The sequence below is a fragment of the Gambusia affinis genome, linkage group LG06 (assembly GCF_019740435.1).
Source record: "Gambusia affinis linkage group LG06, SWU_Gaff_1.0, whole genome shotgun sequence".
Taxonomy (NCBI): domain Eukaryota; kingdom Metazoa; phylum Chordata; class Actinopteri; order Cyprinodontiformes; family Poeciliidae; genus Gambusia; species Gambusia affinis.
Window position 1 is genome coordinate 22,795,629 of NC_057873.1, and position 27,436 is coordinate 22,823,064.

General features: G+C 42.1%; 1 protein-coding gene across 1 annotated transcript in view; it reads right to left on the reverse strand.

Annotated features, from left to right (window-relative positions):
• Positions 1-27,436, reverse strand: part of LOC122832969 (protein jagged-1b) — a 55,960-nt gene that overhangs the window by 24,624 nt on the left and 3,900 nt on the right. Inside the window, exon 2 of the mRNA XM_044120237.1 lies at positions 23,742-24,074. Coding sequence (XP_043976172.1) covers positions 23,742-24,074 — 333 coding nt within the window. The remainder of the gene's footprint in view (positions 1-23,741; positions 24,075-27,436) is intronic.

Here is a 27,436-nt window from a genome sequence, read left to right on the forward strand (position 1 = left end):
CCCACAGGCATCGGGTGGAAGTGGGAGGAAGAAACCGCTCAGAAGGAGGTGACAGGTGCAGGAGCTACGGGAGATGTGAAGTGAGGTACAGATGGGGGAGGAAGAGGAGCGGCCATGAAGATAAAGGGTTGGCATGAAGGTTCAAAATGTTGGAGGGCTGAAAATTATACGGCAAAAACTCCGAGTCAGGGTTTTGTTTCAAGTGGAATTTGCTGCAACAGATGAGGAGATGGGAGGAGAAGGTGAGCTGAGGGACAGGGAAGACAGAAGAAGGCTATAAAGGATCAGAGAAATATTGCAGGGCCAGAGTGACAATTTGTAGGATTCCTGCAGGCTAATCATAAAGACGGAAAACAAAGGACTTTGCAGAAGATAAAACAAAAGGATTCGAGACACTAGATTAGGGGGGAATACAAAAATGAATAAATAAATAAATACAAGAAGGAAAAAAAAAACTGCTGAGGTGATCATAAAACTCATGGAAGGAAATAGGAAGAACACCCACACACAGAGAAATCATGGAGATAATGAGCTGTACGGGGCGGCAAAGGGCTCAAAGCCAGTTCATTAAAACTGGCAGAGAGCACAGATACCAGCTGGAGTCATTCCGCTTTGGCTTAAAACTCTCAACCAAAGAAATTCATTATTTACATCCGCGCTGCGGGATTAAACGGCTGACTATCAACATACTGATTCTGTTTGGAATAAATTTAATTTGAGCTTAATACAACAGGGGATACAACATTACATTATGAGCCAAAGTCCTGGAGACTCCTGTCTTATTAGCTACATGGAGGCAAAGTAAACGCATGCTGTGTGTGTGTGTGGTGTGGTGTACATCCCAATTATTATCATCGCATAGTGGTGGCAGCATCATGCCATGGGTGTGCTCGACTCCAGCAGGATGGATTGCACGCATTTCTTGCACAAGTTGCAAAAGTTTGCCCTCGTATTTATACTCCCTGCCCTTTTTTTTGTCTTCTTCTTGTCAAAGTTTATTTACAGTTTGTCCAGCTGACCTAACTGACCTAATCTCAGATGATACGTTCAAGGGCAACAAAGAAAATCTGAAATCAAGTTTAGTTCATTACTAAACCTAGTTTAAAAAGTTTACTGAGGAAACCCAGCAGGTCAAGGCTTGGAGCATTCCCTCCTCCTTCATGATGGACGGTTCCTTAAATTGTGTCAGCAATCCTTCATGTTACATGTAACAGAAAGGAATATTTTTATTTTGCATCAATAATTGGGGGAAAACATTATGTTTTAGAGAAGAACTGGAATCTATGGTGCACTGACTGCAGATTTAGATAATCTGAGAAAAAATAAAAATAAAAAAACGGCAGAAATTTGTCTGGGAAAATTGTTAAGTGAGGCTGCTGCTGCGACTGATATGGGAATTTTCTCTTTTTCCAAGTATTCATCTCTCTGCTGTTTCTTCTCCCTCTTTTCGAAGTCTGACTCTTATAATATTGCTGCTCTATTATGTAGTTGCACTGATATCTGTCTGACGTGATTCTCCTGCAGCACCAAATTGTCCCGTTTAGCGTTTCCCACAAGTCTCAATTGAGATTTAAAATGCCTCAAATCCCCTATGATTCTACTCAGACCCAAAAGGCAGAACCAGAACCAGAGGCAGGAAGTGAAGTAGGATTTAGAGATGAAAAAAGTGATTGATATCAGCAGCTAATCATAGTTTCTCCCTTAAACCAGCTATGTTTTTCTGTACTGCTACAGTTCCTCACCTTCCTAAAAATAATGGCTTAAGTCATTTTTTTTCCAAAAGTGATTTATTTATTTATTTATTTTGCTGAAAACTAATTTCAGAAAGAAAGAGGTGGTGATTTTAGGAAGGACTACAGTATTTGTATTTGTATAAAGAGCTACATGCTAGGTGCTTCTCTGTCTCTGGCTCCTTGTTAGCGCCTCAAGCTTTAGCAGTTGCACCAAATGAGGGGGTAAATATTTTAGCATTACCCCATAGTTACTTGATTGTGCTATAAAAGTGCCTGGAAATTGCATAATGCTTCCCCTGTACCAGAAAACAAACCGTTTCTCAAGAATTTTATTGTTATGATGCCATTAGCCTGATGTAGCTCAAGCTAGCGCTAGCTAAGATTCCCACTACTACTGTTAACATACACAGGCTATATTATAAAGTTCAAAACATCATTCAGACAAAATATGTTATGAAAATAAAAGATCCTAATGGACAATATGAGTCCTAATTATTAGAAAGGAGGGGTTGTAATGTGAAATTGTCTTTTTTAGCTTTACATCATGTTATATATAATGTTATTCCTTCATGAAGAACATACCTGCAGTGTTGCTTTGGTTTTTTCAGGCATGTTTGAGAAATCCCTGCCTGCTACTCAGCTGAATCAGCAATTAGCAAACCCCCAGAGGAACTGTGAGTCTGCTGAGAACATCATACAAACTACTTCTCTGTCCAAAGCTAAGAATGGTTCTAAACGGCATAATGAGAAGCATTGTTGCGATGACGCGCTGAAAGAGGAGTATTGTAAAGCTTCTCATAAAGACAAGGACCCAATTTCAATGTGTTAACTTGTGAAATCATATTTATTTTATGTCATGTTTGATATTTAGAGAATTTCTAGTGAATGTGACATAGTGACTTTATTTTGCTATAAAATAACACTATGTGTCTGGAAAATACATAATACTGCCTCTTACTGATGTTTTAGTTATTTTTTTTAGAAAAGCTGAGTAGAATTCTTAGTTGATGTGTTTTTGTTTTTTTTTTTTGTTTTTTTTTGCAATTGTTTAGAGTCCAATATTAAGATTAGGTAATATATTTCATTAGATTGAGATAATAGGATTACATAAGTGTTCACTTCTTCCTTCTCTTTTACAAATAGAAAAGTAGTGGTAAACAAATAATTTTGTTCTTGGTTATGTATGCACATGTTTTTCTCTGTTCCACTGATTTCTTCTTGTTTTTTTAATGTTTGAAATAAAATACATAAATAAAATAAAATAACTAATTTCTTTAAGGTGTTTTTCATATTTTCACTGTAAAGCACTTTAACCTGCGTGATCTAAACAAAACATAATTTATACTTTCTCAAATATTTTTAATAGAACTTTAAAAAAATATTGGTGTGTGTATTTTAGACACCTTGTAGGCATCTAAAACCATGACTCCAAAGTTAAAACTGCAAAAAATGCATCAAACTGGACATTTCAGTGGAGGTCCCTGAGAAACAATCTGAGCTGAAGGGACATCTTCCATCTTCTCACCTTTCCACAACCCTCCACACGATAAATTAGGACACTTCTACTTCCCAGTGTGATCGATTAAAATGCACAACTAAATAAAGAGCTTAAATAAAGCAGCAGAGCCGAGTTAAATGTTCTGTTAGTGGATACGCTGCAGGAGCTGATGAACAATCAGGTCGGTTCTGCTGATATTCACAAACAGAAAACTCTCCGGCGCTTCGGCCTCACCGCCGGCCCTCCGGCAGACTCCCTAAGTTTATCACCTCTTCAATCAAACCTCCTCACTCGGCCTTCCTTCCTCCCTCTGGAGGTGCCTCACCTTCGCTGCCTGCCAACTGTTATTAATGGCAGGTAAAGCCCTGAAGGAAGTCCAGCCTTTTCGTCCCTGATGCTCTCTGTTATTTGTCCTCCTCGGCGCACATGTTCTCACTTCCTGTAAGAGTGTGCCGCCAGGTGAAGCCGCGATACAGGAAGAGGGTGTGTGTGTGGGTGTGTGTGTGTGTGTGTGTGTGTGCGTGTGTGCGTGTGGGTGTGTGTGTGTGTGTGTACTCAGCTCTGTTTTGGAGATCGGGCTCCTGTCTGCAGGTCAGAAAGGATCCGAGTAACCATGGTTACCAAATTAAAAATCACAGCAACAACTGTGTCTGAAGAGAGTCGTCTGCAACGCCCTGGCAATTTCCGCGAATACATGCACACAAACACAGACAATGCCGCGTTTGCGATGTCCGGAGATGCGAGGCGGTTTAAGGCAGAGCTACCTCGCAGTCTGAGGAAACAACGACAAAACAACATCGACAAGAGGCTGATCACAGCCAGAGATTAAAAAATACATAGTGCACTTTGTTCCAACCCAAACAACATAAAGTGTTTGGGGTTTTTTTTCTGTGTGTGTGGAATGAATGACGTAAGTGGTGACAACAAGGACTTGACCTAATGGAAAGGTTTTTGTGTGTTTTCTTCTATTCTTACGTGTGCTGAAAGGAAAATAACCCCTTTCAAAACAGAGAAAGGAAACATAACAGCGAAGTAAAAGGTTTTTTATCGAAACTTTTGCAGACGACAGCTGGAATTAGCTTTTCAGGAGAGAGGCGAAACTCGGCGGGGGTGGAGGGCGGTTTGTGGCGCAAAGTGTGGAAGTCGTCATTCTCACAGTCAGTTTCACGGTCACAACAAATAGTTAAACAGTCGGTGCAGCTACACTGGCGTTTTATCCAGTTGACATGCTTCTCCGCACTGCCGGTCAGCTGGCTGAACGGAGGCGCCGCAGACAAACTCTGCCATTTGGAGAAAAAGGCAACAGAGAAGGCGTGGAAACTAAAACCATCGCTTTCATGAAGATCATGCTGTTTCCCGACTACAGTTAGCAAACTGCTTGTATCTGTGAAATACAAAAAAGAGGCTGGATACCAGAGCAGAACGACAAAAATACTTTGTTTTTGTTTCCCGCAAAAAGCTCCCAAATTTTTAGTGCTTGTTTATCCTTCAGTATTGCCAGGTCTATTAAAATTAAAATCATAAATAGATGCTGTAGCTTGCGCTGTAACTCTAAAGTTCATAAAGTTCATAAAGTTCTTTTTAAATAAAAGCAGAAAGATGAGGTTATAAACATCGATGTTGATTTTTGCGTCGATCCTGTCATACCCTGTGGTACTTTTGCTGACAATGATCAAATAATGAGATCCGTGTTGCCATTTTGGGCTGAAAAAAAAACAGAAGAAAAAAACAGCTGTTGTTGAAATCTGGGTTGTTTTTCACAACATTTAGTGGGTTTTTAGAAAGTGTTCAGAGGAAAAATTCTTTCAAAATAGTTCTAATTGTGTGGTGGAAACGCACACAGCTTTTATTAAAATGCCATATTATTGCTTACTTTATGAACCAATTTATTTATTTTTGAAATCTCTAAGCTGCCTGCCGTAACATCGTCAGTGATTAACAGCCTTATGTTGCAGAGCAGAAATCCCAGGGCAACATCGTGATTTAAAGTTCTGGTTCTGCTCAGAACATAATAAAAAAACAAACAAAAAGGCTGCGATTTGTCACAACTCTATAAACGCAGTCAATGTTTCTTTTTTTTTCCTTTTTTTTAAGAGTTGGGTGAATTTTGTGTTGTGTTTGGGCTGGAAACTGTCAGTCAGATCTGGCAACCCTGAATGAGATTCTCATACTGGCCCTTGCCTTGTGGCTATGAAGGCGGGTTTTTTTTTGTGCCAGACTAAGACCGGATAAGAGTCTCCAAAGCCTGGAAGGGATTTTTAGGAAAGGATCAAGCATTTCTCTACTGCGCGTGCTGAAATGTGAGAGTTTCCCGACTGTTTCAATCACGCTTATTAACTCTTCAGAGGTGATATTGTGGGGGGTGGATTATCCGTGATGAGTGGCTAGCATCCAATTATCAGAGGATTCAAAGGAAAAAGTGACCATGATGGCCTCACGCCAACCAAAGCTCACCCACATCAGGCTGGCAACTCGTCAAATCATTTACCCTATCACTTTTGTCATGACAGCTGCTGTGTACATGGCAACCTGCCACCGTTCTGGCTGCACCCAGAAAGGGTCTCACCAAGCAGCTGACACGAACAATTCACGTCCTGCACGGCAAAAGATAAAGTTGCCGTTCTCGGGTCCCTTGAACACAGAGAGCGTAACGCGGCGGGTTCCCAGCGGAAGACTGGGAAATCGTTGGGAGACGCAGGGAGTTGGGAGGGAGGCTCCAAGATCTCAGGCTGCAGATCAAATGCGAAATAACTTTGTGACGTTGACGAAGAGAAACCTCAGAAATTAGCGGTGATGAAAGAGGAAGAGGACAGAGAGCAGGGCGTGAAACTTCAGAATAAACGCAGACTCATTAAACTCAAATTCAGGCTTCGAGAGGCTTGGTGTGGTGAGCTCACAGTGACTGGCTAAAAACAGATTTGGGATTTTATATGAACTATGGTTGCCACAGCACTAAAGATTCAAACTCAACACCAAAAGTAGGAACACTTATACTCTAACCCCTAACCCTAGCTCTTCCTAATAAAGCTAAAAATTGCAATAGTTTAAGGGCCAATCAACACCGATTTGAAATAGAAAAATAATGAGTGTTGTTTCACTGTATAGGAAAACAGACAACACTTCAGACGTATTAATATTCTTTATTTAGCGGAGCAACTTGGATTTAGTTTATTTGAAAAACTGATTATTTACAGTTTGAACAAGAATTTATAATATAATCAATATTCTGTTTCTGAGCTACATAAAAGTCCTGAACTGGGAATGTTGTAAGTTTTCCAGGTTTTCAAAAGAATAAATGCAACAAAAATGTCTGAACGTGGGTCTTAGCTGTTACTCTTCTTTGTTGCTTAGTTGCGTTTTCAGTCTCCTGGGTTGCATGGAAATTACGGCTACAGTTATATTTGCTTTGGCTTCCTTACATGGAGCTCTCTAAAACTCTCTCACAAACCTGAACTGCTCTGCCTTGAAGCACGGAGAGACGGGAACCCAAAATCACAAACTGCTGCACTAATAATCAAACTACGGCTTAAAGCTCCCCCCCCAAAAAATGGCAACAAATTAAACGTAAAGAAAATGTTTACTGTAGAAATTAACAAAGGTTTCAGTCACTGCCAGCCACAAATCAACAATGTAGAGTTCATTCACTAAACACTCGAGTTGTTAAAATAAATCAAGCGGAATTCATTTTAGCTCTATATTTCATTCATAATGTTTGATTTCGCCATTTTTCTACACGCTAGATTTTCTTGTTGCGCATTTAAAATTTACAGCAGCAGATGTTTTGGATTATCATGTTCACCAGCTAATGACATGCCTTGCAGACATTTGTGATTAATTATTTGTCACAGCAGCATCTGACGAGTTAAAAGTCAGCAGTAAAATATCCATTTGCCTCATTAAACTTTTATCTTGCAGCTTTTCTGTATTTCGCGCTGTAAAAAAAACATGCACCTGAAACCTGATTTTCACCAGATTACTCTCAAATTCAGTGCGATATCTTAACTTGCACTTAAATTTACACTTTTCCAGTATTGAAGACTCTCGTAAGAACTTTGTGGATCTGGAATGAACAGGTTCTGCAGTGTAAGACTGAGAAATATGACGCCCATTTCTCCAATCAGACAAGAGTTGAAATGAAATAGTCAAATTTACTATTAAAAAAAAGTCTTCCTTGAATTTAACTAACTTTTTTTTTTTTTTTTTTTTTTCAAAAAAGCAAGCCACCGCGCAAACATCTGTGCCAAGTCAGGTTCTCGTTCTTGTATCCAGACGTGAAAGATCTTTGCTGAAATATTCAATCATCCGCTGCTCTTTATCCAGGTGCAGAGAGAACCAAAAGAGAGCAGCCGCCTCCCAAAATACTAAAACAACACGAAAGCAGCAGAGTGAGTGTGGATGGTGGCCGTCTACTCCCTTCAGCTGCAGGCCGTCTGGTCATGCCGACGCCTTTCCCTCACGCCGGCAAACAGACATCAATTATCGCACTGCAAATTCTGTTCTGCGAAGGTTTATGGCTGTTTCTTTCCTCTCTGCATCCCCTCTTTTTTCTCAGCGAGGCCCTCCACCGCCTCCTCCCATGTAGGTGCCCTCTCTCACCGTCTGTCCCTCCCTTGCTCCCCCTCAGACATGGGCAGGGTAGGATATCCCGACAAAGCCAGGCTGTACAAACAGAGCTCTACGACAGGAAGAACTCCCATCCCTGAGAGAGGAATTTCCCCTTAGAGCTCATACACACACACACACACACACGCACACGCACGCCAACACGCCAACACGAACTCAGCACACACACTCACAGCAACTCCGACCTACACCGTAACCCTTTGTTTTTTCGCTTTCATTTATAATCCGGAATGATTTGAGACAAAACATGTCATTCATCAATTTAGACAGCAAACAGGAATTTGTGGTGTTTTGCTTTATTCGCTCAACAAAGGCTTGAATGTATTCATCATCGAGTAAACATGGTTGCCGCTGCTTTAGAGTCGATGATGAGTCGCTGGCTTTCAGTTTTTTCCCCCCGTTTTTGTCCCAAGAAAAGCTCAGATTTTGATTGCAACAAAGTGTCGTTTGCTGTTACCGTTGACTTTCCTGTTTCCAGATGCATTAATATGCAAATGTTCAAACGGCAAATTGGAAAGGCACAGATTTGAACTGCGAATGGCTGAGGTGAAAAGTAAAAGTGTGAACAGGCGAGACTCTGCCAACATATCTGAGGGGAGAAACGTGTTATTTGAATGAGAGGATGCTCCTAAAACTGGCACCGTAGTGAGATGTTGCTCTGCTTTTTCCCATTTACTTATGACTAATATTTCTAAACTAGCGTTATAATTTTATTTTATTTTTTTTACTATAATCTTATTTCTTCAGACATGCTGCTAATTTTGACACATCACAGGAGGTCAGAAATAATGTGGATTCATTTGTGTTTTCTTTTCAAAATTGCTTCACCGGTTGGGATTCAAATTAAAATTTCCCGAAGGCAAATTTTGTCGGCAAACTAATTTAGCAAATTTGTTCAACAAGACCTGCTGCGCTTGTAATTAACTTGAATTAATCAAGCTGCACCACCAATTAAAAACCCTTCTTCTTTATATCATGTTTTTCTTTGCGTTTATATAAGCAGTTTTAAATTGTTGCTAAATTGTTTTTCAGGAAAGATTCAGACGGGGGGAAAAAAATCATAAAACACTTTGACCCGTATAGATTTTTTCTGTTATTATTACATCTGTTAGAGAACAGATGTTGAATCCCAAATAGGACGAATGATTGATTTTTTTATTTTTTATTTTACGGTCAATTATGGCTGCTACCTTTCCATCTTGACACATAAATTCCCACAAGTGACGAGGAAACATCTCCTTATGCCTCTCACAAAGACGGATGTGGACTGAATCTCTCATCTACATACGCTCGTATGGCATAACATTATGACCAGTTGCCTTTTGCTGCTGACCCATAAACATATTGACTCCACTAGTGGCAAACCTTTGCCACAGGTTTGCTGTGGCAAAGACATTAGCACCAGATCCTTTAAGTCCTGTGACATCACAAAGCGGAGCAAATGGATTAAAGTTTGCGATTTAGTATTTGCATTTAAAAGCCTTTGGTGCACATGTAACACAGACCTGTTGGTAGGAGAGTGAAAGCTAAAGAGAAGGTTAATTAGTTTGCTATATTGTGATACTTCAGCCTGGCGTGTTATTGTTATTCTACTTTAAAAAGCTCAAATCAATCACAGAACCTCTCTCCAAATCATGCAAATGGTTGTCATGACTGCAGCTGCAACTGAGCCGGATTAGACGCTCGACACCTTACCTGTGCTGTAAACTGGTTGTTGAGGTAACCACAGAAACAATGCGATTACTATTCCTGCGGCGGGTTTGCTGCTACACACTGTAAAGTGTGTTTGATTAAAGCGCCACCGCGGAAACGCTTTCTGGTTTGTTTTCGGCAAGAATGAGAAAACGTCAGTCAGACTGGTTTCTAGTGAGAAGAGCACAGAGGAGTGAAATGTCGTCTGATTCCCTGCAGTCTAAGTGGGATCCTGTCAAATGTGACTGTTGTGCTGCTGAAAGGATTCTGTGACCAAAACAATGAAGAAACACAATCAGAGCGCAAAGGAGCGGGAGACATCACGGTGGCTCAAATGGGAATTTTAAAACCTTCTACGGATATTAACCAGGGTTGTCCGTCTCACTGTCCTCAGGTGAAACACGCACCCACACACACACACGCACACACACACACACACACTGAACTCGAGACGAGGAATTAGACCCCCAGTGTGCAGCCATCCACCCCGCCCCGCTCCCATGGCCCCGTCTCTGTAATTAGACGTCTCTGTTCTCACACTCCTGACGTCCCCTCTGTTTTTCTTCCATTGTGGGTATAATTAGCAGCAGACTTTATCTGCCCTTGTTTGCCATCATTCACTTTCCATCTGCCCAACAGCGCTGGAGGAAAGTCAGTCATCTGGCTGCTTTTCCTAAAATCTCTCGACCCGCCGGCGGGGAACCGAAAGCTCTGACTGTTCGCTGCAGAGGAACGCAGAACGTTTTCCTGCTATGAGTCAAAAATACGAACTCAGTGAAGGAAAGAAGGCATTCCTGGGCTCAGCCTGAGTCGCATAATGAAAAATAGAGAGTCTGTCTCCTTTAAGAGGGTCATTCCATGAAGAAAATTTGTTTCTCTGAACTTGAAAGCATCGATTGGATTTTTGTGCAAACTCAAAAGATTATTCCTCCCACAGTCATTTTTGAGTCTGATAATATTTTTATTTTGTAAGCTTTGCATATTTACAGAGTACCACAAGCTCACATTTATATCTCGTTTTTAAAAATAAGTTTTAATGTGTGTTTCCATATTTTCTATATTGGTTTTTAAAACTATATCAATGTTTTTCTTTCTTTTTGAGTGTTTCTGTTTTCAGTTCTGCACTCAACTTTGTCATGGATTATTTTTTTTCTCTCTCTACAGTAATTTGTCAACATTATTATGATTTTTATTCCGCCGTGATGCATTCGCTGCACCACAGACGTGTGAGTTCAACAGCCAGCTCCTGCTTTGTCACTGTTTTATGTCATTTCTCATCAAAAGTCTCTCAGTTATTCAGTGTTTTCGGTACAAATGCGTCTCTTGTTCAGATGTTTTCCTCAGTCAAAGCTCATAAAGTCTGGATTCCCGTTTTGATAAAATGAGCACAAAAGCAGATCCGCCTTTACAGAAACCAACATCTTAAGCACCAATAAAATTCATTTTGGTCTCAAGTTAAAAGAAAAAACAAACAGATGGGCTGACGGTAAAGCAGTAGAACTATCTGTTAGAAGAGCTACAGAAAGATTACAAACAATTTACAATCACACATCTAAAGCCATGAACGTCGCTGTTTCTATGTGAAGTTTGCTGTTTTCCCAGCATGCACCGGGCCAGACAAAAGCTGCTTATTTTGGACTAACGTCCACTGTCAGTTCTCCTTGGTGTAGTTTGAGCTTTCACACAAAGTACTTCATGCTCAGTCTCTCATGAGGTAATAACACGCTTCAGGGATGATTTAATGTAACACGTCTCTAAAATTACATTAATGTAGCTCATAGCTGGAGCACCGATGTCCAAAAACAGGAGGTACAACAATTGAAACAGGCATATAAACCCTATAAACCCAGACAGTGTTTATATGCGTTCATCCTTATCGGAAAACGTGAACAAACGCTGAAAATCTTCGTTTTAAGTTGTTTTCTCTCTCTCTCTCTTTTTTTTTTCGCAGTAAATCTGTTACAACTTTAAGATAACTTTCTAAAAGTATCCACACTGAAAGAAGAAAACCGGTGAGCCACATTTCTACGACAGAGTTCATTTGCAACAAGTAATCAAATTAAGTTTATCCGCATAAATGTGAGTATACACAAGTTTATGAAGTTGTCATGAGCAACAAACGTAAATATATTAGATCTGACAGACTTAATTTGATTACATTTAACACACTGTAGATCATAGTCAGCCAATTACTGCTTGACTGGATTTGATCGGTGAGCAGGAGGTCAAATCCTGCTGACCTCTGGAGTCTCCAGATCTCAAGAAACTGGCTGTTGACAGAATAGATTATGTTTAATAACAGGGATCAGCATCGGATAGCTTTAAGTCTCTTGTATTAAGAAGATTTTAGTATAAAGTTATACCAACATATTTTTCTACAATCTTGATGCTCAACTTCAGCCCTACATCTAAACATTTCTGTTGTAATAGTTAAGCCTGACACACACAAAAAAAATCAATCAATCAAATGATAAATTAAAATGAGGTCACTAATTTCATTTCACTAATTGGAAAGGCAGTTTTGTTTACAGAGACACCATACTCTATTTTTTAATGGTTTTGGTTGTAAGTCTGGTTTGTTCCTGTCTTGTTTTTTGTGCTTTTTACAAAGTATTTTTTACTAAATTAAAGTTTACCTGCAGATAAACTTGCACTATTGTGCCATCATCAAAACATTACTTGAAAACGGTCACAAAGCAACAATATTTTCTTCCATCGCAATAATTTCTGGGACAAAAAATCCGCTAGATTGTGACAGATCTATTTCTCTGCTTGTTTATGACAACATTTAACTCTAAATAACAGGATTATTTCAGCCATTAAAAAGTTCAGTACTGTCTCTTTACATTACAGACAACTTAGTGAAGAATCTGGTTATATGTTGGATCTTTGAATGTTTGGCTACAGACAAAAACAACCAAATCTGAACTTCACCCGACGCACATGAAAACAAACATGTAGGTGCATGATTTCTGTTCGCAGTAAAAACCAGAAACTTTGCGCTTTAAAGAGGAAATCCACTCGGACTTCTCTTTGTCTCATTTAGCCGCCTCCCTCTCCGTCTGAAAGTCACATTCCTGCGAGGTTAATTGGCCGCGGCCACTTCAAACGCCGCGGAACAACAGAGGCCTCTTGACATGTCGTGCGATGTCAGGCTGTCTCATCCTTATCCTGTCCGCCCATCGGCTCCTGCTCCTCCTCCGCCTCCTGCTGATTATGATTCTCTCAGCAGAGTGAGTAAGCCGCCATGACACGCGCACTTCCACCCAAAGCACCTGTGCCCTTTTCTGTGAGATCATCGGCAGGCCTCCTCCTCCTCTGCTCCGTCTCTTCCCTCACTTCCTCTTGGCTCACCGTTTCCCCTCCGTTCCGCCGCTTGCGACAACTTTCACACATTATTCCCAGCTCGGCCTCCTCCCTCGCATCCTCCATCGTAACCCAGGCCAACGCCAACCTCCCTCGCTTCCACAGGAAATCACCCTTTTCCAGCCGATGTAAGAGTGTAAGAGTCTGCTGAGTGGCATCACCGTAATTATCTAGAAAATAGTCGGAGGACAACAACGTGTGTGCGCATCCTCACACCGTTGGTGAAATTGCGTCAGTATGTGTGTAAGCTCTCGCACTTTGCAAGTCCGGTTGGTTTTCATGCAGTCGGTTTGATGAATAAGGAGTGTTGATGTTACATTTTGCTTTCCGCGTTCTTCATCTATTATGTCATTAATCTGCAACTACAGGAGGATAATGTTTAAAATTATGCCCATGTTGTCTTTAAGGCATTTTAATAAGTATATTTTAATAATTTTGATTTTTTTTTAGCTATTAACAGAGCAAATTCTGATTTCATTTAGACTTTTTTTCTTATTTTTGAAATGCTGCCGGAAATGTTTTAGTGGAAATTAAAGACAAAGTAAACTCAGTATTTATTTAACTGTGTGGAATAAGATATAAGTCATCACCAACATTTATTTAATTTAGGTCTCAAAATCTAAGATCCATTGTTCCTCAGGTGCGTAAATAATTTGGCTATGAGCCTCAGGTGTTTGTGTTTGTGTCCTCACATCCTCCTTGTTTTATTTTTTTTCTCAAATATTCCTTTCAGTTTTCTACAGTCCAAGCACAGTTTGGGTCAGCTGGCTGAAACTTGGACACAAGAAAGTTTCCTGACAGGGCAGAGATCCGTAAAACTCCTAAAATTCTCTTAGAATAAAGTAAAACACCAGAGTTTCAACAATCAGACCCTAACCATAACCACAAGATGAAAGGATATTGATCAGTGGAAATGTCCGATACTTTATATTTTATCGATTCGTACAGGGCCCGTATCGTCGACGCCAATCCCAATACCGAAACGTTTTATTTTGGCTTGATGCATCTTGAAACTTCTGACATTTACTTGTTATTGTGTTTTTTTTATCTTTGAATAATTTTTGTTCAAAACAAGGACAGAACTTGCGCAAAGTTGATAGTTATGTGAACATGATTTGTGTGCAGTTTTCCCAAATAAACAAAGTGCAAAAAAATATAATTTGCACATCTAAGCAAATTATCTTTTTTAGGTAGAGCCGAGAAACTGCAATACAAAAATAAAACTAAATTTAAAGCAGGAATCTGAAACTTAAGTGTTGATTTTACCACATAATGTCGATTCAATACTGATGCCAACATGGTGTCAATATTAGCAATATTTTGGATCAATCAGTCTGCCCATATCTATTGATCAGCCTGCTTAGGAACAACAAGGGGACTTCAAGACTCAAGCAACAAGATGCTGCAACCTCCTCACAGCATCAGCATGGATGGAGAAACTCCGTCTGCTCAGAAACCAGAACCTTGACATGTAGACAAGGCAAACGTCTCCTGGACAACCAAAGGACAAACGCTGAGGCAGTTAGCCAAAATGATTTAGAGGAGCTAAGATGTGGCTGTCGAGAATAGTAGTGGCAGCATCATGATGAGGGATGTGCTGGTAAATTACACAAAGTTAAGAGAACGACCTCCAGGTTCGCTTCTGCTCAACAGGCGGATTGCTGCAACGTGGAAACAGATGGTGGACCGTCATCCCAAAGTGAACAAAGCAAACAAACAAGCTGCAATATATAACTTTTTTTAATCTGTTTTTTTAAGTATATTTTTGTTAAACACTGTCACTAGGTTGTGACTTTATAATATCAGACAGATGATCTATTAAAAGATCAAGCTCCTCCCTGAGCTGCTATTACCTTTTGAAGAAATGAACCATCCAAAAACAACCAATCAAAGCCAGGAGGAAGGTCTTAGCGCTGTCAATCATTCTCGTGTACGTACTGCTAAACGTGCTAACAGCAGAGAAACAGCTTACAGATACAGAAAAGCTGTTTATCCACTGTCCTTGGAGGCCATGCTAACTAGCCTTAGCAATCATGGCCGCCTCTGCTGACGAGAATCGCAGAGAGAAAGGGGGGGAAGGTGTGAGAGGCGCATACATGAGCATGGTTGACAGTTATGCAGTCACGACATGGTGACAGTTTTAACAAATATGAAAAAAAAATCATTTTCATGAGCGTTACACAGTTGAAAGTTGGGCCTCAGGGTCAGACCTGGAGACCGAACCACCACCTCTGACCCTGGAGCTCACATCCTGCTCCCATGGTAACATGAGATCCGCGTCCAAACGTACGCCTCTTCCTGGAACACCAGGCAGCAGTCAAGGCCTTACATGGGTTTTTTTATACACTGTCATAAAAAGCAGCTGAAATTGGATCATTAAAAGCTGAGGGTCATCCGAAACGTTCCCCGCTGCAAGAACACGAGTCCATCAGACCCGAGCCCGAGGCTGCAGGGTTACAATCAGCAGTGAGTCATTGTCAAACATTTCGTGCTCAAAATGTTTGCGGTCGGTCCTGTTGAGCTTTGGCAACAAAGGAGACCACAGGGGAGGGGGGAGAAAGAAGGCAGGTCCACTGGGACCCGATCCGGCTGAAGATCTCAGGAGGGCAGCGCCACGCAAAACAAAAACACCGGTTTAAACCTGCGTGTGGGGGCAAAGAAAGGGAAGGAGAGACGTGACGGGGTGAAAGACGTCAGAAGGACGGGCCCTGAAAGGAAACCATTGTTTGTAATTATAGCTTTGAGTCCATTTGTACACCTGCGAGCTGCACACAAACGGAGACACTCGCTAATCTCACAATGATCGTGTAAATCAAACTCCTCTCTATTCTCTCTCTTTTTGCTTTTAATAAAGACTCTCAATCCAATTTGCACACAAATGAAATCATTAATGCGCGCCTCCCCAGAGACGTTTACCCTATCTCTAAAAAACACCCACTTCACATCCTGCTGGAAATGAACCTTTTTGTGTGTGTGTATGTGTGTGTGGGTGTGTGCGTGTGTGTGTGTGTGGATCCGGATGCATTTGGTGCACTTGGGTGTGTCTGCGGGAGGCAAATTAAAAGGATTGTGAGGAGAAAAGTGTGTCTGCAGATGTGTATGTTCAGACAGCGGTATCAGCATACATGCAGGTATGCAAGGCTGCATCGGAGAGTCAATTAGAGGGGGGGACAAAAGAGAGGAAAACACAAGTGACACACAGAGGAAGAGTGAAAGAGAAACTCCAGAGGGGAAAGAAAGCTCCGACTATGCTCGTCTACGTTCGTTTCTCTTCAGCGGTTTCTCTCTGCTCGGCTCCCACACAGCAGGAATGTGCAGGTTGCAACAATGGCTGTGTGTCTCCATCACATGCTATGGGAACGAATGAGACCGCCCTCTGTTCAAAACCCGGACACCAAAGTGCATTTGCTTTATCACTCCAAGCATAATTAGGAAACTACGACTGCCGGGTGCTTTCGTTTTTGAAATTTCTCACGTTTACGTTTTATTCTGTCCAGTGAAAGTCTTGTCCCGCACACGTCCTGAACGGCACCAAGGGTTTGGCTTGTTTCATGCGACCGCAACGAGATCAAAATGTCCAGCAGATACACCTGCAGTCCAATCTGGGTATGAAAAACGCTACAGCTCATTATATTCTGTTGCTACACTCCATTCAAAGGCTTTTTTTTCTTGTTTACTTTCATGACCAAATTATATAATGGCCAGATGGTCATTTGTAGAAACGTCCAGCTGGCCAGTTGGTAGGCAATAAAGAAAACCTTTTGAATCCTGAATTCCCTCCAGTACATTTCTCACCCCTGACCTCTACAGGAGGCGACGGCCTGTTACCAACACCAGGTTCCACCAGCACACACGGAGCCGAGCTGCAGAGGAAGCCCTCCCCCTGCAGCGTACATGGTGGTGTTTGGGAATTTTGTTTGGTTTGCAGCAATTTTACATTCAGAAGCCAAAAGAAGAAGAAGAAAAAAAAAAGACACCAGGTGGGACGTTCGTACGTACAGATTCGGACAAATGCTCCTCAGAACAACCCATCCAGCTCTCTGGATGAAAAATCTGCCTCTGGAGGTTGAGCATTTCGGACCGTTGCCAGAATAAAGGAACAAAGTTCAGACCGAACTCAGTTTGGCCTGAAGAGGAAAGCGTAAAGTTGGCTACAGGCGTTGCGACAAACAGGGGCGGACGGCATTAGGCTTACAACATGAAGTTGATGAGAATGAAGTGGGACGAGATGTTAGCAATATTTTTATTGGAGGTAAAAGTTCAATGTTTGGTGTTCACAAATATAGTGAAAGGTTTCATAAGCGTTTTCAGTTCTTAGCGACAGATGCAGTCCAGATTCAACGGAGAAATAAATCAGATACAAACCATAAACTGTGGTATTCTCTCAGTATTTACCAATCAGTCGTATCTTCACAGTTTCTGTTTTTCTTTCCTCTGAACCATAAAAAAGAACTTAAAGTGCTTTTTAAAAAATTTTTTATTTCATTTCCAACTCATCTGCAGTCTGGACGTCCTGAGGTTGACAGAGGCGAAGGCTAAGAAGCGACGCTTTCCCAAGAGGAAATCTTTTACAGTCGATGTCGAACAAACTGGACAAAGTTTAGACATTTCTTTCTCATTTTCATCATTTTGCTCAAACACTGTCACCACGTCTGTGCAGAAAATGTTAATAATGAGAAGAAATGTTCATCTGTTCTATTTCGGGGGGTACAACAGGTATCTAGACTCTTTTCTATTTTTTTTTTTGCACAATATGTTGCCTTGATGCAGATGTTTTTAAACTGAGAAGAAAAATTGTGTAGTTGAGGCTTAAAACAGCCTACAAACATTTAGCCATAAGAGCTACAGTACGTAAAGCCAAATTGTTCCTCAAAGAAGAAAGCTTCGAGCTCTCTGCTGTCTGCGAATGCGTTGCAATAATAACTTTAATTACTGTAATATCCATAAGGGTGCTGTCACAGATGAATATTTTTGGGCCGTATGTGAGCACTTAAATGTAATTACTTCCTGTTAAAAGCTCCATGACTGAGGGGACGGTCCCTGCTTTTAATGCTTGACCTTCTTCCCATGTTTTCAGCACACACACACACACACACACACACACACACACACATATGTGTGTGTGTGTCACTTATATAAGTGACTTATATGTCACTTATAATTATCACAAAAAATTGATTATGCTGCATAACAGTTTCTGACAGTGAATCATATTTCTCAAACACCAGGCGTTTCAGATCACTATCAAAGATGCAAACTAGATTATCTGATGCAAAAGCTTTTAATTACTTTTATTTTTCTTTTACGTTTAAGATACGTAAGAAAAACGTAGAAATGTAAACACGATCGCCGTTACAAGCCTGGATTCCTTTTCCTTACGACATAAAGTTGAACGCCATCGATCATTTTATGAGGTTGAACGATGAGGTTCAAACACTCGGGGAAGCTTTCTGTTCTCTCACGCTTCCATTTAAAACAGACCCAGGAACAAACGCCGTGACTCGGCGAGGAGCCCGGGTGGTTTACTGCGACGCATTTGCATGACGGGAGCAGTTTGCATGTCGCTGTAAAAAGAGGGAGACTGCACGTACAGCACACGGTCCATTTTCTCAACAAAGAGCAAAATCGTCCGATTCGAGTTATTTTTACGTATTACAACCAGCAGATATTTCCTCGGGGTTGGATTTGGTTCTTTGCTGCAATGTTTGCTTTGCATCCTCACAAACACCATTATTTAAAAATGAATAAAGGAGAAGCAGCCAGAGTCCAAAGAGCGGGTTTGAAAGGCATTAAGAAGACCTGAAGGATTAATAATCGAGCTCTATACGTCATCTACAAATGATCAGTATTTAATAGCCATTTCCTCCTTCACAGCTTGCACTGCTCTACCATCGTTTATTGTAGCTGCTGTCAAGGCAACTGCATCTGGTTTGTTGTTTTTTGTTATTTGATTTAAGTAGCAATAGTAAAATTTTATTTAATATAAAACATTAAGTTTGAATGTGTAATGGTTTCCAGTGGATTTGTATTTACACGCATTAGGTGCAGTTTAGTGTACATTCAAGTGTGGGGGGGACCTTTTATTTTGTTCCGCGGACCATGTGTTGCCCGGGAAAACATTGGCTGGTGCACTTAGAGCCACATGGGCTTCAAGCTGAAGAAGCTGATCGCTTGAACTAAGTTTATTCCTCTGGAGTCAATGCGGCTAATGAGGTACGGTTTGTTTATTTGTATCTTTTATTTATGTAATTACGCCATTTATTGTGAATTAATTTGGGTTTGTGTTACCTTTGTTTTAGTTCTGACGGCATTTTTGGGGACTTTGTAAAACGTGTCCACAATAAATGGCTGTTGACACCGAAGAACTACGTTAAGCTTTTATTAACTCGAGAGGAGTAATATTTATGTAAATTATTTTTGTTGACTCAATGAAGCTACTACATTTATATATATTTATCACTTGTATCCGTGTCCGACACTCACAGCTACTATTCAATAAACTCACATTTTCTCCCTGTTATTGTCATACCTAACAAGTGGTATCCTTTTCCTCCCTGCTTTGATATGACTCGTTGATAATTTGACATCTAGCGTGTTTCAGTTCGGTTTCACCGAATTTTGTGGAGAAAAAATAAATACTGACAGGAAAGGATGTTCGTGTGGCTCATGTGAGAACATCTAGAAACCAACACGTCGTTCTCTGATCTAAACAAATTCAAGTCTTTACATTTCTAAAGCCATTTCTGACTTGTAAACTCAGTCCTGACAGAAACTCTCCTCAAGCTCCGTATTTGCAGCAGGACAATGATAGAAAGCAGCCCAGCAGGTTTCCCTCTATTGGAGTGGCCTAGCCAAAGTCTGGGCTGAACTTGAGGTGAGAAACGACCTTAAAAGGGCGTTTCCTCTTGATCAATAAAACCATAATTTTTATAAAAGAAAATGTATTTTTGTCTCTTCTTGGGTTATCTTTGTCTTCTATTTAAGACTTTTGGATTATCTGAAACCTTCGTGACAAAAAAAAACTTAAGAAATCTGACAAGATGCAAATACTTTTTACTTCAAAGTATGTGCAATTGACCTTAATAATTTCACTGAACTATCTAAGGGAGATTCCTTTATTCTTCAGTGACTTTAACTAGTATAAGGGTCAAAATAAATATCAAAAGCACTTTAAAATCCTACAGGAAAGCAAGATAGTCAGGCTGTTTCATATCTCTAAACCCTAAATATTCCCGCAGCAGACAGTGAGATAAATAAAGCGTATCCCTCATAAAGGTAAAAACAAGCCAGCCTGCCTCTTTCCACTCACGTTTATTTGTTTCTGCTCGACAGAAGCTAATTAAGCGCTTTCATGTTAGCTTGCTTTGTTCCTCTCATTGTTTAAAGCAGAGCTAATACCTACAGAGACAGAGCTTCAAGAAATGATTTATGTTATGAAGTCTTTGAACTTGTCTAATCTCAGCTGGGGGAAAAAAAAACAGACTGCTGATAGTCTGTTCCTCTGGGGGTCGAGAACAAGTTGCGCTCCTCAGGATCACAGATTATCCAGGAGGCGACAGAAAAAAGAAAACTAGATTTTTTATTTTATTTTTATTTTTTACATCCAAAGCCAGGCAAAAAAAAAAAAGAGTAATAAAATTAAAGTGTAGAATTTAGATTTAGAGGGGGAAAAAATCCCAACGTGGACTGAGAGCAGCTTAAAGGGGATGACACCTGGCCTTGATGGCGTCAACAAATAAGAACGAATTACAATCGCGCCCACATTCATAAGCAAATGCACATATTTCCCTGGAGAGATTAGAGGAGGGAGGACAGAGAGAGCTCACCTTACCTCATAATGACTCGGCTCACCTGTTGATCCCCTCACCTGGGGCAGGAGGATCGCCCCCCACCCTCCACTCCGCCTCATAGATGGCCGGATAAAGCCATCCTTTCAGCTGAGGCTGCCACAGAGCGCCCCGATCCGGCCCGCCCCACGGCGCGGCCCTGAAACCGATCCAGGTAGGCTTTCTCACGGAGAAACTTTCTCACACTCGCGCCTGCCAATCACACACCTCCCCGGAGAGCGCGACGAGGAGGAGGAGGAGGAAGAGGAGGAGGATGAAGAGGAGGAGGATGAAGCTCGGCGCTCACGTGGCGCGCATCCAGCACACCCAGATGTAAACGGTACACAGATAAGGGAAGATAATTGGCTCTGGGACAGCGAGTCTCACAGGTAAACGGGCCGATACCGATCACAGGGAGGAAACCTAAGCCAGTCCTGCGCAGCATTCGTGTGTGCAGGTGTGTTAAAGGGACAGGGAGCTTTATACTCATCAGGTCAATCAAACAGTTTTTAGTACGGAGACTCCGAGACGCTGGAGGAGCGAAGGAAACACGTTTCCCCACATCGCATCACAGACGTTTTCACAACATGCTATGATTAGAGCTCAAACTCTGGAATGCGTCAAGATAAAACCGAACCCACCATGTAGGGAGCAAACTAAGAAACAATTACAAGGAGAAGAGATGATGGTGAGGAGGAGGAGGAGGAGGAGGAGGAGGAGGAGGAGGCCCCAAAGACGTCGTCGTTGTCGTCTTTTTAGCCAAAAACTAAAATAAAATCTGTAAAGGCTAAAATAAAATCTGTAAAGTCCCGGAGAAAATTATGGATCTGCCAAGTCATTTTAGAGGGATTCTCTCGAGCTTTAAACGAGCATTAGCTGCTAATGGAGTCTGAAACGGAAGCAGCTTCTGTGTCTTTAATTCGCCCAAGCTGTGTTTGTTGGGGTTTTTTTATATGTTAATAATGAAAACATGGAGGGGGGGGATAAAAAGAAAAAACCCGGCTGGAGAAGGGAATGAAAGAGCCGAGCTCAATAATCAATAAACCTTTTGGCCACTCTGTCGTTCTGTTTTGTAAATAAATTACTCTTTCATTCAAGGATGTCGAGTCTCGCAGCCAGGAGCAGGAAGTTCAAAAGCTCTCGAAAGAGCAAAAGTGAAAACATTTGGATGGATGGAAGAGAGAGAGAAAGAGAGAGAAACCGAGGAAACTGATGTGCAAGAAAACAGGACTGAGCGAAGTCGCAAACAAACCGACATTCCGACATGCTGTGGTCGGCATCCCGCTCGGTGCCACGAATAACCTCCAAAAATGAAACTTAATTCACAGAGTTATTGTGGATTACCGATATTGCTAATCTGTATCTAATCATCATAAATCGATACTTGCTGTTGGTCGATTTCATGTCTCATGTTTCAGGCACCCTGTGCAACTTGTGAGACCAAAAAAAGAAAAGTTGTTTGTTTGTTTTTTGTTTTTTAACAACTGCAGCTTTCTCATGCACAGCCTGAGGAAAAAAAAAAATATTATTATTATTATTATTTTTTTTATCAATCTGGGTTTTTCCCAAACAATCAAAGTTTTTTTCATTGTTTTTAAAAGAGATTGTCTTAGCAGGAAAAGCTCCACAGAGAACAGCCGAAATATTTAAGTCACACAAACTAAAGATGCATCTTTGTGTTAAGCAACTGGAACCCCATCGAAATATGCTACCACTAAATATCAACAAGTCATATCAAAACAGAGTAAACATGCTAATGCTAGCATACCACTTAAGCAGATTTCGATGTTCAGGATTCACCCAGTTGTGAATTTTTTTTTCTGCTGAACATATTTTATTACTTATTATAATTTAAAATATTTGGAGAAGAAAATGCAGCTTGGGACGCTGAAATATTCATTATTTTTGAGTTGGTGAGTACAGCTAATTAGCACCAGGAGCCTCTGTGGCTCTGATTAGTCACCAACTCAAACTGATGAATATTACCTCCAAGCAGGTGATACATTTAGGTGAAATGAAAAGATTATTTTTTTAAAAACCTAAGTCTGCTAGAGGTATTAATAATTATGAGTCTAACTTCACTCGGTGGCTCACATGCTTAATCTGAAATGACTCACGTCAGCGTTGGAGGACAAACAACTGTGATCAAGTCCTCTTTAGGTTGATGGCAGATCAAATCTATTGGCTATCTATTCAAACAAAGATTTGGCATCAAAAATATTCCTGCTTTCTTTCTTGAAGTGCCACTGTGAAGAGAAGGGAGGGGGATTGTTGAGCCGAGCTCATCAAACCATCTGATGATAATTTAGTTCTTTAATTGCCATCTATTTTTAACTCTCCCGCATGCAGGCATCCAGATCGGGAGGTTTACTCAGTTAGATTTTATGTTTTAAACGCCCTGATGATCAGGCAGCCCCAGAAAGCAGCGGCCATTTTCACCCCAAGAGGCTCTCAGCAGATGACAGCTGAGGGTTTCCCACAATGAATCAAAGCCGATGTGGAAGGCGCTCATCTAGACGTGGCAAATACACTCACTTCAAAAACAATAAATAAATAAATTCGAGCGTGGATAAATTCCTGTCACAAAGCAGCGACAGCAAAGTGTTTGGACTCCTCACTGCACGTTCAAGGTCAGGAGGAAAAGAAAAGAGGGCCAAATAAAAGCCAGTGTTTGTGTTTCAATTAAGATTTTTTTTCTCTCTCTTTTCTCCCCAGTAATATTAAAATGTGATTTTTGCTTTGTGTTTCCTAAGAGAGAAGGCGTCTCTCATAGAGAGATATTTAGCTGAAATCGGGGCGCTGCCTGGTGAAAGCTGCTGTAATGGCTCCCAGTAAAAGAAAAGCAACATCATGTGAACTCTGACAGCGAGGGGTTATCATCACTCCAATCTGGCCTTGCTTCGAGAGGATTGTATTATACTTGAAGCTTAGCCTGTTCCCTTGGTAACCATACTGGTAACAAGCACATCCCCCCACCCCATCCTCCATCCCAGTAGTACTTACTGGCCAGGCGTATCTGAAGGGAATGGAGATGTGTCCATTAGTCCCGTCCTCTCCTCCTCCGGGTTCGTGTCCTCGGTGCCGGAGCGACAGGGAGTTTCCGCCCAGGACGCCCGTGGTGCCGGATCCGAAGGTGCAGGTCCCCGTGGAGACCACCCGGGTCTGGTACTCCTTGAGGCAGGCGTGGAAGAAGGTGTCGCACTGATCCCGGGCAGAGCAGCGCTGGCCGCCGCCGCCGCCGGCCTGCAGGTCGCAGCAGTCTCCGGCCTGCAGGAGGCCGTGCGGGTTGTGGAAGTGACGGATCTGGAGCTCGAACATCCCGGAGGCGCGCGCAGCCTGGACCGGGAGAGAGGGCAGAAAGTAAAGCGATGAGGAGGCACTCTTCCCCCCCACCCGAAAACATGGAAACTCTCAGAAAGAAAGTTGTTCCTCAGAGCTCCGAATCAACTTTAAGCTCCTTCCCAGCTGAATCTGACGTGGGCTGACTAAACAGTCGGGCGTTTTCTGGGTTAGTTTGATTTGTTCAACAAAAGCAGGACCCCCCGCGGAGGACCTCTGCAGCAGCATGCTCTCTAATCACAATGAGAACTGCTGGTGCTTCAGCTCCCGCTGAGCTTTTGCATCCCGCAGAAGGTTTGCACCATTAGAGAAGAGAGGGAGCCTCTGTGTTGTCATGCTCACAAATATGCTGCTGCTTTCAAACGTGTCCACCGCCTTGCAGATGTTTTCGTGACGCTTGGACTTTTCCGCGTTTTGTGACGACGCAGCTACAATTCTCAGGGTTTTTTTTTTTTTTCAGTCGGGTTTGTGTCGTTGGGATCCACTGGGAAGTGGAAGGAAAATGACAACTGGCTTTTAAAAATCCTGACTGGTTTTATCTGCAGGTCCAGTTTCGTATGTCTAGAGTTTTAAATTTGTCCCCATTCTTCTCAGCCTCCATCAGGTTAAACGAGGGAATCAGAGAAGACGGATCCCTGACAGATTTTCAAGTAGATGTCAGTCTGGACTTTGACTAGGCTGCGTGTTTGGGATCCTTGCTCTGATGGAAGGGGATCCTCTCTGGGTCTCTGGGTCTTTTCCAGCCTCCCAAAAGGGTTTTCTCCCGGCATCACGCCCAGATTTGGATCTATTTGTCTTCCCCACAGCATCATGCTGCCACTGCCATGTCTCAAACTGCGGGTGATGTGTTCAGAGTAATGAGAAGCGACCGTTTCCCTGGACAAGTAGGGGCTTTGGATGTTTTACACAAGCACCTGAAAACACACAAAGTATTTGTGTCTAGTTTAAATGTCTTAATCCTCTTGAAATAAGACAAAACTAACTTTCCAGCAACACATAGGAGCTTTTCAGTCAATAACCCCTTAATATTGTACTTTTTCATAAACACTAAGGAATTACTGACTTAAAACAAGCTCCAAAGTCTTGCTGAAAGTTACTTCTGAGTCACTTTTCTCTTACTTCGGGTGCACTAAGATATTTGCACGGGAAGCTGGACCAAAAGTTTGTTTTTGCGGTGAGGGTTTAGGTAGCAGGTTTTCCTCTGAAGGCATCGTGCGGTGCACTTTTTCAGGAACTCATTGGTAAACTGAAAGGTTTTTGGAGGCCATGTACAAATTCATCGCTGGATGCTCTCTCTTCCAGCCAGAAAGAGGGAGAGAAGTGAAGCAAGAAAAAGAAAAAAAAGAAGAAAGGAGAGAGAGAGGGAGAGAGAGACATAACTCTGATTCCCACAACTCTGTCTGACCTCTGGAGAGGAAAAAACAAACTTTTCCATCTAAATTATGAACAGACACACCAAACACTCCTGTCATATAATCCTCCAACTGTTTATCTCCCCACTTCCTTTTGTTTGCCTCGTCCCCTTCTTTTTCTTTGCTATGTGCGGCCGCCACTCCCTTCTTATTCTTCCCTCATGTCCTCATCTCCAGGGGGAACACTGGATTCTCCTCCTCCTCCTCCTCACTTCTTTCTCAATGTGAAGCTGTGATGTTCCTGTCATTTCTCTCCCGGCGGCGACAATCGGCCGCTCTGCTTTGTGTCCATCGCCTCGTTTCATTCTCAGGGCTGGCTCCTTGTTTGTGGACGAGCAGAAGACTCACACACACACACGCACACACACACACGCACACACTCGTTACACATATGCTGGAGTTAATAAGACCCCCTGAGATTCCCGGAGCAGAAGGGTCAGGTATGTGTGCGTGCAAGAAGAGGGAAAGTGTGTGCCGAGTTTTTTTGGGTTTTTTTTTTCTTTTCTTTTTGCAAAAATAAACTCGCCATAATCTGAGTTTGCCAGTAAAGCCCTTGCTGATCCACAGACATCGCGGCTACGCAGCTCTGATAGTCAGAGCTGTGAACCGCTGCAAACCCGATCGTATGCGACGCGGTCCCAAGCCGAGCCAAAATCGGCCCATTGTTAAAGAACGAATGTCCCCCCGCTGCACCCGGGTCCCTGGGTGGGGGGCCGGGGCCTGAGGAGAGAAGTGGAGGAGGGTGGGTGGACTTGGCTACATCAAAAGGCTTGTGGAGATACAGTGGCGCTCATCACTCCACATCCTCCTTTCTTCCTCTCCTCCGCTCGCTGCCGGAGCCATTCCCTGCATACCAGCGTTTCAGCGCTCAGTCGGGGCCGAGACAGCGAGACAGAGGGGTCTGAGTCGGCCCCCCCACCTCATCCAGCCCGCTCGGCAGGAGACCCCTTGCACTTGGAGTCGCACGGAAAGGTCCCCCGCCATTGAAAAGACGGACATTTACGGCTCAGTAATGGAACTGGCCGTTAAAGGAAGAGGAGACCTTAAAAAGCAGGCAGGTTGTAGAGGAGAAACGTGTAAAAGAACTGAACTGCACAAAGTGTTTTTGCTCCAGTTTCCAGTGTAAATATACCAGTAAACCTGAAGTAAGATATAAATATAAAAGGAACTAAGTCATGAGTAACTTGTCAGCAAGATGTAGGAGCTGGTCTAGTCAATAATATTGATGGAAGAGTTCTAGTTCCACCAGCAGATTATGCAATTTATAAAATAGAACTTTCTCATCAATATTAAGGAATTGTTGACTTAAAATAAGCTTCTGTGTTTGCTGAAGGGAAGCTCTTCAGTTAGTTTTGTCTTGTTTTAAGTGTAAGTTTCCGGTAAAACAAATAGACCAGAAGACTTAGTAAGATTTTGTGTTTGTGAAGTTCTTCTTTGCCAGATCGCTCAAGTTCAGTCAGATCAGACGAAGAGCGTATTCGAACACCAACTCTTTCCACGGGTGTATCTCGGTCTGGACTTTGACTAGGCCATTCAGAGACGTCTATGTGCTTTGATCGGCTCTCTGGCTGCGGGTTTAGAGTTGTTGTGTTTCTGGCAGATGAACCAGGTGTGAGGACTCAGCGTTTAGATACATCCGTCCTCCTGTTAACGCTGATCAGCTCAACTGCCTTCACTGCCAATCCCCACAGCATGATGACGCCTCCACCGTGTTTACTTGCTCAGGGAGTCGGTTTTCACTGCATTTAGCCAACGGGGCGAGAAGCTCAGCGTCGATCTCCCTCAAATAATCCACCAATCAAATGGTTTTGTGGACGTCAAATCAGTGAAATATGTGCAACTCAGTCAGCAGATCCTTCCACCTGAGCTGCGGATTTCTGCATCTGCCCCAGAGTCGCCGAGAGCATCAGAAACTTAAATCACTTTGTGTCCATCTTGAGGCTGGAG